Below are 12684 nucleotides of genomic sequence, written 5' to 3'. Positions count from 1 at the left end.
TCTCTGGCATTTTCTCCCCCGCATGGCCGTGGGTCAGTGCCAACTCCAGGTTTTGGAGGGCCAGTGGGCCAGGCAGCCTCTCAGTGAATCTCCTTCCTTGCCCTCATTCTTGACGGTTGTTCCTCCTGCTGCCCCTCCTCGTCTTCTCCTCATTGCTGCCCCCCCCCCCGCTTGCTCGTCTGGCTGTGAGACAGTGAGGAAGCAGGCAGCAGCATCTTTTCTTCTTCCTCCTCCTTCCCCTTCCCACTGTTATTTGGGCCACAGCAAGAGGCAGCTGAACACACAGGCTGCAGGGGGAGGAGGAGGAGCAGGGGGGCTCTCCTTGGTGGCAGATGTCCAGCCGTGTTGACCCTTCATGCGGGCCCTGGCAATGGGGGCAGGTGAGGAGGGGGTAAACTGAGTCGTGCTGCCACTCAGTTCCCTTCGCCATTCCTTAGCCTTCCTTTCCCTCTTCCTCTTCGGCCCCCCGTCTCTCCGCCTTGTCTGTATCTCCCCTTTCTCTCTCCCTGCAGCTACGAATCTTCTGCTGAAATCTTGCCCCATTCCCCAAGGCTCACCCATTTCCCTAGTGTCTCCGGGTCTCCGTCCAGCCTCGCTGATTCCATGCAGCAGACCCTGTCCTGTTCCCACAGACGCCGGCAGCAAAGGCCCAGCACCATGTAGCCTTCTCGGGCCTGCCCGCGTGTCTCTAGAGCCAGGTAGGGGGAGACCCGAGCATCCTCCCTTGGGGTGGGGAGGCCTTCGATCTGCGGACACAGCGCTGGAAGGGGCAGGAAGGATGCTGGTGCTGGTGGGAGCGTGGCTGTTCCAGCTGGGGCTGATGGGAGTTGTAATCCAAAGGACCTGGAGCGTACTGGGCTGGGCAAGGCCGATGCAGATGGTCCCAGGCACAATGTCCGGTAGTGGGGCTGGGAAAGACCCTTCTGGAAACTCAGCAGGTATTTGGTTTTTTCCAGCGTTTGGCCCAAAATGGACCTGCAAAGCACCCTGCAGGTTGAAAGCAGCATAACGCTGCCCCTGAAACTGCACAGTGCTCCAGCAGTGAGACATGAAGTCCTTGAGAAGTGAGCGCCCTCTGCCACACAACAGCTTGTGCCCAGAGATGGGGGAAATGTGGCTAGATCGGAGGGGAGGGGCTGGATAGGGAGCAATTCAGAAGGAAGGGGCGTAGCCCAAGGGAGGAGCCCCTCCCTTGCATGCAGGAGGTTCCAGGGTCAATCCCCGGCAGAGTCGCCAGGTAGGCCTGGAGAAGGCTCCTTGTCTGAAACCATGGAGAGTGCCTGCCAGCCAGTGTAGGCAGCACTGAGCTCCATGGACCATTGATCTCTCTTGCCACAAGGCAGCTTCCTTACGTTTCTGCCCTGTGGCCAGCGGGCAGGGCCGGCCCCAGGCATGCCAGGGCCCTTGGACATCAGCTTCTCCCGGGCCCTGGTGTGCGTGTGTGTGCGCCCCACACCCCCACACCCCACCTACCTGTCGCCTGTCTTTTAGCATTGCCATTAACCAAGATGGCAGCCACGGTTTCCCTAAGGGGGTGAAGCCTCTGCCGCCATCTTGGTTGATGGCACACGTGCGTGCTATGTACGCGCATTTTATAGCCCCCTTGCCTCCCATAGGCCAGATTTGACAGGTGGGCAGGCCTCAGGTGATATGAGTGCTTTGATCTTCAGAAGCCCCCTTTGGAGCGGTCCAGTCACCTTTTTTGCCTGCCCACGGCTGATGTCAGGTGATTGGCAGGTCTGCTTATCTTGGCCAAACTAGCTTGGCAGGCCAAATGGGGGAACTTGGCGGGCCTAATTAGGCCTGTGGGTCAGAGGTTCCCATTCCCAGGGGCTACATAGACCAGTGAGCTGGCGAAGGCAGTGGCAACTCGTAATTCAGCTCCTAACTCTTCAGTTGGTTAGCTTCCAAATGGAGACCATCACCCACCAAGCCTGTACAGAGTATTCTCCTGTGTGCAGAGCCTCCCTCCCTCGCATGGGTGATCTGGGGGAGTGCATGTTTGGGTGGTAAGGCGTGAGGCGGAAATGAACAAAGCGACTTCCATCCATCCTGTCTCGGGTCCTCTTGCAACTCTCTCTGCCCCTGTTGCTCTTCCTGGAGGCGGCTGCAGTATCTTGTGTGCCTTCAGCAGTGAGCCATCCTGGGCACGATCCACCGGGAGCACAGCAGCCGCATTACACTCTTGCAAAGCTGCGTTGGCTGCAGCATGGCTTGTTCAGGAAAGGAGTGCCCTCAGCTCCTTGCAAGGCCCCCTGTGGGGTTGACCCGGCTATCTCCACTGTTCGCACGTGCCGTGACTGGTGACTTGCCCATGCAGGCTTGGTGGGGCTTCCCCTCAACGGCGGCTGTTGGTTGGTGCAGCAAAAGGAGCCCCCTAAGCTGTTGGTGTGTGCAGAGGGTTGCTTGACTACGCTCCCGTCCGTCTTGTTAAGAGATCTGTCCTCTCTTGTCTTCTGTTTCCTGTCGCCCTCACCAAGAGATACGGCTTGAAGGATTTATTAGTCGCTCAAGTTGCCCCATGCGGAATCTGCTGCGGTGGTTTGAGAATCGCCTCGGCTCGCAGGCTTGATTCATGAGGAATTGCAGTGGAAGTGTGTTGGCTCAGACGGCAGCTTCTTTAAAGTTCGTGCCTGCATGGAAAGTTATCCATCCTCCTTCCCTGATTGCCCACACAGGATCACTGGGGAAGGTGGAGTCCTGGAGCAGAGAGGCAGCCGGAAGCAAGGGGGCAGCATTGGCGGGCTGATGGCAGAAACTGAGCTGAGGCCCGTCTCGGAGCCAGAGAGCCAAAGGGTTGTATGCAAGGGTTGTGTACTCAGTCATGTCCATTAATTTCGGTGGGTCTCCTCTGAGAAGGATTTAGTTGGCTGCAACACACAAGCTTTTTGGGGGGGGCAGGATTGTCTATTCTGTACTAGAATATCATGATGTTGAAACTCTACACACACGCACACGCGCACGCTGAATTCTGGGACAATGCATCCTTCTGTAGCTGCTTGGTTGTGCCTGGCTTTGTCTTTTCCTGCAAGGTATGGGGAGGGGCCAAAGGCAGACCCACCCCTTTTCCATGCAGGGACCCTCTCCAAGGCCCCCAGCCTCACTTCCCTGCAGATACCACCCCCTTCCTTCTGCCGTCACAGTCTTAAGGGCTAGAAGCATAACTAGTTACTTTGGTTTCAGAAAGGAGGGAAGGGTTGACCTCAAAGATATTCAGGGTGCGGAACTCTTCGTGTGAACTGCCTGCCGCGTCGTTGTCCTTTCCCATGCTGTGCCTTGCGTCCCAGGGCAGAGCTGAGCTCCTCACCGGATGGGAAGGCACTTGCGGAGCTGAGACTCTCCTGAGCCGAGCTGAGCTGGCTTCACCCTCCGCCTCTTTCTTCTCTCCCCAGCTACGAGGAGAATTCTGCCCCCAAGGAGCTGCTAGAGGATGCCAAAGAAGGGAAGACAGTGATGGGGAAAAAGGACCAGTGAGGTTGGGGCGCTCAGCCGGGCTGGGGTTTGTCTGCTTTCCACCACCCCCTCCCCATCGCAAGTGAACTTTCATGTTTTAAAAAAGGCAAACTGGATCGTGTACCGGGCATGTGTATTTGTACCTGTGCATTTGTCTGAAGGCGGGTGGGGTGGGGTGGGGTGGAGGGGTGGGAGGCAGGGGGTGCGTCTTGACCGTACATCTGCCTGCCTACCTGAAGTTCCTCCTGTTTCCCTGGGGAGGGGGAGGAGGAGGAGGATGGGGGCAAGGCAGTTCCACCCTCTCCTCACCAGCCTTTTGACAGCTGCTCCCCTTATTTTATTCACTGTCTTGAAGAAAATGGGGGGTTGGGAGACTCGGAGCTGATTTTTAAATTTTGTATTGTGGATTTGCTGCTTCTCATATTTTAAAAAAAATAAACAAGGAAAAAAAGCAAATATTGAAGGCCAAGGGTGGACTCATTGTCTCTGTCTGGGGGAGGGGGGGGAGAGAGAGGGAGAATGGTGACTCATAAACACTCAGTGTGATCTGCTGGTGTGCTTGCTTTCTTTTTGGAGCCCCAAGTGGGGAAATTGCAAGCAGTGGCCAGCTGAAGGAGCTGTTAGTGACTACTGAAAAGCAGGATGGGACAGCCTCTCAAACACACTGTGAATTGGAGGGGGGGGGAGAAAAGAAAGGAAAGCACGCCTGAGGGGGGACTTACACCTATCTGCCTTTTCCAGAACTACTTAGCCATGAAGAATCCCTGAAAATTTCGATCTACCCTTCTATGCTCACCCAGCGCATAGATCCATTCAGCTCAGCATGTTCTGTTTTGCCTGTCAGTGGTTTTCCAAGGCCATGGGGTAAGAACATAAGAACATAAGAAGAGCCTGCTGGATCAGGCCAGTGGCCCATCTAGTCCAGCATCCTGTTCTCACAGTGGCCAACCAGGTGCCTGGGGGAAGCCCGCAAGCAGGACCCGAGTGCAAGAACACTCTCCCCTCCTGAGGCTTCCGGCAACTGGTTTTCAGAAGCATGCTGCCTCTGACTAGGGTGGCAGAGCACAGCTATCATGGCTAGTAGCCATTGATAGCCCTGTCCTCCATGAATTTGTCTAATCTTCTTTTAAAGCCGTCCAAGCTGGTGGCCATTACTGCATCTTGTGGGAGCAAATTCCATAGTTTAACTATGCGCTGAGTAAAGAAGTACTTCCTTTTGTCTGTCCTGAATCTTCCAACATTCAGCTTCTTTGAATGTCCACGAGTTCTAGTATTATGAGAGAGGGAGAAGAACTTTTCTCTATCCACTTTCTCAATGCCATGCATAATTTTATACACTTCTATCATGTCTCCTCTGACCCGCCTTTTCTCTAAACTAAAAAGCCCCAAATGCTGCAACCTTTCCTCGTAAGGGAGTCGCTCCATCCCCTTGATCATTCTGGTTGCCCTCTTCTGAACCTTTTCCAACTCTATAATATCCTTTTTGAGATGAGGCGACCAGAACTGTACACAGTATTCCAAATGCGGCCGCACCATAGATTTATACAATGGCATTATGATATCGGCTGTTTTATTTTCAATACCTTTCCTAATTATCGCTAGCATGGAATTTGCCTTTTTCACAGCTGCCGCACACTGGGTCGACATTTTCATCGTGCTGTCCACTACAACCCCGAGGTATCTCTCCTGGTCGGTCACCGCCAGTTCAGACCCCATGAGCGTATATGTGAAATTAAAATTTTTTGCTCCAATATGCATAATTTTACACTTGTTTATATTGAATTGCATTTGCCATTTTTCCGCCCATTCACTCAGTTTGGAGAGGTCTTTTTGGAGCTCTTCGCAATCCCTTTTTGTTTTAACAACCCTGAACAATTTAGTGTCGTCAGCAAACTTGGCCACTTCACTGCTCACTCCTAATTCTAGGTCATTAATGAACAAGTTGAAAAGTACAGGTCCCAATACCGATCCTTGAGGGACTCCACTTTCTACAGCCCTCCATTGGGAGAACTGTCCGTTTATTCCTACTCTCTGCTTTCTGCTTCTTAACCAATTCCTTATCCACAAGAGGACCTCTCCTCTTATTCCATGACTGCTAAGCTTCCTCAGAAGCCTTTGGTGAGGTACCTTGTCAAACGCTTTTTCAAAGTCTAAGTACACTATGTCCACTGGATCACCTCTATCTATATGCTTGTTGACACTCTCAAAGAATTCTAATAGGTTACTGAGACAGGACTTTCCCTTGCAGAAGCCATGCTGGCTCTGCTTCAGCAAGGCTTGTTCTTCTATGTGCTTGGTTAATCTAGCTTTAATAATACTTTCTACCAGTTTTCCAGGGACAGAAGTTAAGCTAACTGGCCTGTAATTTCCAGGATCCCCTCTGGATCCCTTTTTGAAGATTGGTGTTACATTTGCCACTTTCCAGTCCTCAGGCACGGAGGAGGACCCGAGGGACAAGTTACATATTTTAGTTAGCAGATCAGCAATTTCACCTTTGAGTTCTTTGAGAACTCTCGGGTGGATGCCATCCGGGCCCAGTGATCTGTCAGTTTTTATATTGTCCATTAAGCTTAGAACTTCCTCTCTCATTACCACTATTTGTCTTAGTTCCTCAGAATCCCTTCCTGCAAATGTTAGTTCAGGTTCAGGGATCTGCCCTATATCTTCCACTGTGAAGACAGATGCAAAGAATTCATTTAGCTTCTCTGCAATCTCCTTATCGTTCTTTAGTACACCTTTGACTCCCTTATCATCCAAGGGAAAGCTCCAAGAGGCCTCTCTGACCCCAGCATCCCTTTTCAACCGGCGATGTCCTGAGTTTGAATCTGGGACTGTTCTGCATGTGATCTGCCCCTGAGCTGTCGCCTGCTCCCTAATGCAGAGCAGATTGGGAGTGCATTGGCCAGGATGCCTTGTGGCATGCATGGGGCCAGAGACGTGGGATTGGTTGGGGAAGACCTCTGAGCTGGGGCATGAAGCCAGTGTGATGCTGGTCAGACCAAACGCCCACCTGGTTCTTCTCATAGTAGCCAATTGGCTTCCTCTGGAAGCCAGCCAGCCAGACCTGTGTGCAGCTGTCCTCTCTCCACTTGTGACTCCCAGCGACTTACTTGGAGGCATATCGCCCTCTGCGGTGGAAGCGGAACATAGAGCAGTGTCCTCTAAAGAGTCAGAGAGCTGCTCTTGGATGCTGCCAGCGTAGCGCAGAGGGGCTGTTACACAGGACGGCGCTTCCAGCAGCCTCTGTGCAGTGCTGTGACACTTAAAACCGGCCCTCTTTGAGCTGTGCAAAGCATCTTGAGCCTTGCGCTTTTGTAGTGGTAAAGTCGTGACCTACAGCTGTGGTGTCTGGACACGCAAGGTAGGTTATGCTAGCAGCAGCAACAGCATTTTCCTTCTCAAGGCCTTCTTTTTCAGAGGGGGGAATGAGTAGGGAGAAACACAGATAGATCTAGGAGAACATTGTACATTCTATCAATTATTTTCTAACATCCTCATTAAACTGGCATGTTCCACCACCCCCAAGCCTGTCCTGTGTGTGAGGCTTGACTTTTTAGCATTTTAGCATGTGTTTTGTTTTATAGTTTTAAATTGTTTTAAATTGTTTTTTAAAAGATGTATTTTAAATTGTATTTGTTTTTAGTTACTGTAAACCGCCCAGAGAGCTTCGGCTACGTGGCGGTATACAAGTGTAAGAAATAAATTTGGAGCTTGTGAAGTACTAATGAGACTCTGAGCGTGGGCAGACTGCCCTATGCATAAGCACACCTTCCACCCTCAAAAGTTCTTGGGGTGGGATCAAGGCTTTCAGGTCAGGTGGCTTGGATTGTAGGCAGGCTTGAACCCTGCAGCGGCCAGTGTGATAGACTAGGTAGGACTTGGGAGACCAGGGTTCAGATCAGCGATGAAGCTCACTGGGTAACCTTGGACCAGTCACTGTCCCTCAGCCTAACCTACCTGACAGGCTTGTTGTGAGGATTGCATCTGGAGGAGGAGAGCTATGTGCGCCACCTTGAGCTCCTTGGAGAAGAGGTGGGATATGAATGGAGTCATAAATGGAGTCAGACTTTCCTCTTCCGACAAGCCTTTTAAGTTGAGACCTATCCCAGTCTCCATCTGTATCAGAATTGTTTCATATGTTTTTTAATAATGTTTTTAACCCTTTTTAAGGTGGTTTTTTTAACTGTTTTTAATGCTGTTTTGTTTTAATGTATTTTAAGATCTGTTTTTATGATGTTTTAAAGTGTTTTAGTGCTTTTGTTTGCCACCCTGGGCTCCTGCTGGGAGGAAGGGCGGGATACAAATTAAATAAATAAATGTATTTAAGAGGAAATGAAGAGCATTGTGGCTTGGGCATTGAGCAGGTGGCATCCATAAGGATTTTCTGAGCCTCTTAAGTATACTTTTGCACAGGCCTCAGACCTTTTACATTGTGCTATACTAGATAGCCGTGCTTATTTCATTCCCCCACACACACTGCTTCTCCACCGTAAATGGCTATTGTCGTTTGGGGCTATGGGGTTGTATCCACCTAAATCATTGTGCATGTGGAACGACATTATTATTATTATTATTATTATTATTATTATTACATTTATATCCCGCCCCTCCTCCCAATGGGAGCCCTTCTGTAAACACAGTGGAACCTCTCCCCCTTTGCACCCCCCAAGTCTGTTCTGTGTTTCCCCCGCAACCCTCTGGAGTAGATTTGGGAGTGGTGTGGAGGGAGGGGAAGTCCAGCTGCCCCTCTGGGAGTCGTTCCACATGTGAAATGATGCAGTTGAATTCAACCCAAGGTTTTAACATCAGAATTCTGTGGACAGGCTCGTACATCTGCAGAACTTTCCCTTCTATGCCCTGTTCAGTTAGGAAAGATTAGGGAACTTCAGTCAACCAAGAGTGGACATTGAAAGAGACGCTAGGATCTACCTCTAATATCCCTCATTTTGTGTAAAAAGGGTGGTTATAACAGCATGTACAGAGGTGTTGGTGGTTCTGAGTAGGCATTGTGTTTGGAAAGGCGTTGGTGGAGGTGGCAAGTACCTGGCAACCCCCCCCCCCTATGGCTGCAAGTGACATCCTGCAGGGTTGTGGTGGAGAACAAGGTTCCCTCTCTGCCAGGTGGAGGAAGAGGAGGAGAATCCCGCCTGACTGCATATAAGGCAAGAAAGAGGAAGGGTCTTGAGGCAGGGGTCATGAGCACGTGTGTTGTCAGACAACATTTCTTTAAAAAATGGATTTCTTAAAAAATGGATACTAGGAAGTTGGTATTAGCTGTCTTTATTGTGGACAAACAGTCGAGTTAAATGATGGATTGAGCTAAAAAGACTTCCAAGCACAACAGAAAATTCCACACACTTTATTTATTAAATGTCTATCCTGCCAGACAGAGCCCAGGACAGCAAACAAGAGACACAACACTAAAAAATCTTAAAACATCTCATAAACAAAACATTTTAAAAACATGATGATGATGATGGTCTGCCTTCTCAAGTCAATTCCAACTAATGGCGCCCCTGTGAATAGGTTTTTCATGATAAGTGGTGTTCAGAGGAGGTTTAGCATTGCCTTCCTCTGAGGCGGAGAGGCAGTGACTGGCCCAAGGTCACCCAGTGAGCTTCATGGCTGTGTGGGGATTCGAACCCTGGTCTCCCAGGTCGTAGTCCAGCACTCTAACCACTGCACCACACTGGCTCTCAATATACTGAAAATAAAACAGCTTAAAAATATTTTTTTTAAACTTTATTATTTATTTGTTTTATTTACTCAATTTATATCCTGCCCTCCCAGTAGGAGCCCAGGGCAGCAAACAGAAGCACTAAAAACACTCTAAAACATCATAAAAACAGTCTTTAAAATATATTTTTAATATATATATCTTTAAAACATTTTTTTAAAGGCTTTAAAAACTCATTATAAAGCAATTCCAACACAGACGCAAACCTTAAAAACATCGTAAAAAGCAATTTCAAAACATGAAATGGGTCACTGAAAGAGGAAGGTCTTCAGTAGCTGTACAGGTGGGAAAATGTTGAGAAAGGAACGCCTATGTGAAGTGAAACTGTTTTGAAGAGCTTTCAGGCACAAAATGAAGTTTAAACAAGAGTTGAGCCGGACGGTGTGTTTGCCTTGGGCCATGCCTCTCCCAGCCACCCCTGGTGTGGTTTGAAATCCTCCTTCCAGTCTGTACTGGCTTTACCAAACTTAAATGAAGGCATATTATTATTAAGGCCTGAATTGTTGCCATTTTGAGGAATCTGCAGGAAGGATTGTAGCTCCTCAGCCTCCCTCCCTACTCCGTTACCTCCTAGCAGCTGACTGCAAGTATTTAGGATGTGTGTGTTGAGAAGCCTTCCTGTCTGTTCATGGCTATTTCAGAGCCTGACCAGGCATTGAGAGGCTTGTAGGGTTCGGGCCTGTTCTAATTTGGTTCTTAAGACCTTGAAGGATGCCACCCCTTGTCTAGGGAGCTGCAAACTTCACTCTCGACCCTGCAAGAGTTATCCTAGGCTGAGTTTGGTTTTTCATTCTTGGATATGCTGAAGTCAGTTCAGAGGCAGTTGTCTCAGATGGCAAGTTGTCTAACAGAGCACGCTTTGCATCCAAGCAGGAGCTTTTGTACCATCCTTACTCAAAATGGTTCTGGGAAACGGACAAAGCACAAGGAGGTCACAGCCCTTCCTTGTGCATAGACCAGCCTTCCTCAACCAGGTGCCCTCTACATGTTTTGGACACCCACCAGCCCCAACCAGCATGACTGCGAGTTGTAGTCCAAAACATCCAGAGGGCACCAGATTGGCAAGGCTAATGTTCATAGTCTTTGGCCATGGAAATACCATTTAGACATCCTTGTAAACAGCAACGGATCTATCCCTGTTTTGAGCTGTAAAGGGTGCTGCTCTATTGATAGAGAATGTGGTGGTGGGGTATGAATTTTGAAATAAACTCAAAATCTTAGCCAGTGCCCCTCACCAGGTATCTTGTGGCAACAAATTCCATAAATTGTGTTGTGGAGCTAAAAGATGCTCTTGTGTCTGCCCTCAATCCGCTGCTCATCAGTTTTACCCAATGGAAATTTCTCTTGTCATTTTAGAAACCACTGCAGTGTTCCCTTACCTTCCGCTATGATTTTAGTTGTTCTGGTAGTTAATTAAAACCCACCAAACATGTTTTCTTCCTAGGATAATAGGGCCTTCAGGGGCATTGCTGTGTAGGGTCTGGTGGCTGGGTGGGTTGGACTAGATGGCCTTTGGGTCTCTCGTTTTGTGACTTTCACTGGGCAAAACTTCCCTTATCCCCATGTTCAATTTGTGTTTTTTTTAGCCTGTAACTGCTCTTCCCTGTTTTACCAGCAGGGGGAGCCGCTTAACTTTGTGGCCTTGGGAAGTATTCAGCCACCCACTGCAGTGATTGATTGGTCACCAAATGACTATGATGACAAAGATCAAATAGCTTTCAATTTGAAGGAACTTTGCTGTGTTTTTTTTAAAAAAAATCAGCTACAGCCAGGCACTGGAGAGGTATCAGTCAGGGAGCTTTGGCTAGCTGGTACCCAGATACCAAGTTGTATCTAGGCAGGGTTATTCCTGGGAGTAAAGGGTGTTGCAGTTGCTTACCTCCACTACTGCAGCAGCGGCATGTGTGGCAGGCCACGATCCCCAAATGAGTTGCAGAGGCTGAGTGGCTTGTCCCAAGGCAACACAAGAAGGCCAGGGCAGAGGTGCCACATTGATAGACCTGGAAACTACCCAGCTCACACAGTTGCTGCACTGGGGTAAAACATACACACATAACACACTCTCACTCGCGATTTCTGGGTTGCCTTAAATGTTGGGTGGGAAGGGCTGTAGCTCAGTGGTAGAACATTTGCTGGGCATGCAGAACCTCCCAGGTTCAGTCTCCAAGCAGGGCTGGGAATGATCCCTGTCAGACCCTGGAAAGCAGCTCTGCTGCCACTCGGTGTGGATAGGACTGAACTAGATGGACCAATGATCCAGCGGGGCAGAAGGCAGCTTCCTCTTTAAAGGAGCCCTTTATTCAATCCCATGAGGACTAGATGCTTGCTTTTAAGGGGAAGCGCAGTACTTCAGCGGTAGAATACCTTGTCCTCAACATCTCCAGGTAAGAAGTGTCCCATTGCTTGAAGCCTTGGAGCGCTGCTGCCAGTCAGTTTAGACAATACTGAGCCTGACAGATCTGGCTTGGTATAAGGCAATTTCCATTACCACAAAGTCTGGAGGAAGCCAAATGGAACTGGAGGGGAGAGGCTTAGCTTCTGGGTGTCAGATGTAGAAAGGAACTTGCTCTTTTGTGCTGCTGGAACTTGCACATTTCAGCCCCTGAACATTCCTTCCTGTAGGTTACATTGAAATGTGGTGCTGGAGGAGAGCTTTGCGCATAAAAAGACAAATAATTGGGTGTTAGAACAAATTAAACCAGACCCATCACTAGAAGCTAAAATGATGAAACTGAGGTTATCATATTTGGGACACATCATGAGAAGACACTAGAAAAGACCATAATGCTGGGAAAAACAGAAGGGAGTAGAAAAAGAGGAAGGCCAAACAAGTGATGGATTAATTCCATAATGGAAGCCACAGACCTGAACTTACAAGATCTGAACAGGGTGGCTCATGACAGATGCTACTGGAGGTAGCTGATTCATAGGGTCGCCATAAGTCAAAATCGAATTGGAGGCACATAACAAATGTATGGATGTGAAAGTTGGACAGTAAAAAAATTGATAAGAGAAAAACACATTGGAAATGTGTTGGAGAAGAGCTTTATGCATACCATGGACCATGAAAAAGACAAATAATTGGGTTTTAGAACAAATGAAACCAGAACTAGAAGCTAAAATGATGAAACTGAGGTTATCAAACTTTGGACACATAATGAGAAGACATGATTCACTAGAAAAGGCAATAATGCTGGGAAAAAGAGAAGGGAGTAGAAAAAGAGGAAGGCCAAACAAGAGATGGATTGATTCCATAAAGGAAGCCACAGACCTGAACTTACAAGATCTGAACAGGGTGATTCATGACAGGTGCTACTGGAGGTAGCTGATTCATGGGGTCGCCATAAGTCTTAACTCTTAATCAACTTGAAGGCACATAACAACAACAGGCTACACTGGTTGCTTTGGCTCTCCATTTGGCAGCACCCCCGACTTCTACTCTGGGCTGCAGGAACAAGAAACCAGGCCTGAGCTCCCAGGAAATGAGGGCTGAG

General features: G+C 48.9%; 1 protein-coding gene across 5 annotated transcripts in view; it reads left to right on the top strand.

Annotated features, from left to right (window-relative positions):
- The window catches only part of HM13 (histocompatibility minor 13), a 29210-nt gene extending 25288 nt beyond the window's left edge, over positions 1 to 3922 (top strand). For 3 of the 5 annotated variants that reach the window (XM_061630842.1, XM_061630843.1, XM_061630841.1), the window contains exons 12-13: positions 513 to 698; positions 3393 to 3478. In XM_061630842.1, the coding sequence (XP_061486826.1) occupies positions 513 to 663 (151 nt within the window). In that variant the 3' untranslated portion in view covers positions 664 to 698; positions 3393 to 3478. Of the gene's footprint in view, positions 1 to 512; positions 699 to 3392 lie in introns of all 5 variants that reach the window. The other 2 variants (XM_061630844.1, XM_061630845.1) reach the window with 1 other exon arrangement.
- Positions 3923 to 12684: the final 8762 nt, after the last annotated feature.

This window comes from Rhineura floridana, chromosome 6 (assembly GCF_030035675.1).
Source record: "Rhineura floridana isolate rRhiFlo1 chromosome 6, rRhiFlo1.hap2, whole genome shotgun sequence".
Classification (NCBI taxonomy): domain Eukaryota; kingdom Metazoa; phylum Chordata; class Lepidosauria; order Squamata; family Rhineuridae; genus Rhineura; species Rhineura floridana.
This window is presented reverse-complemented; position numbering and strand designations above follow the sequence as displayed.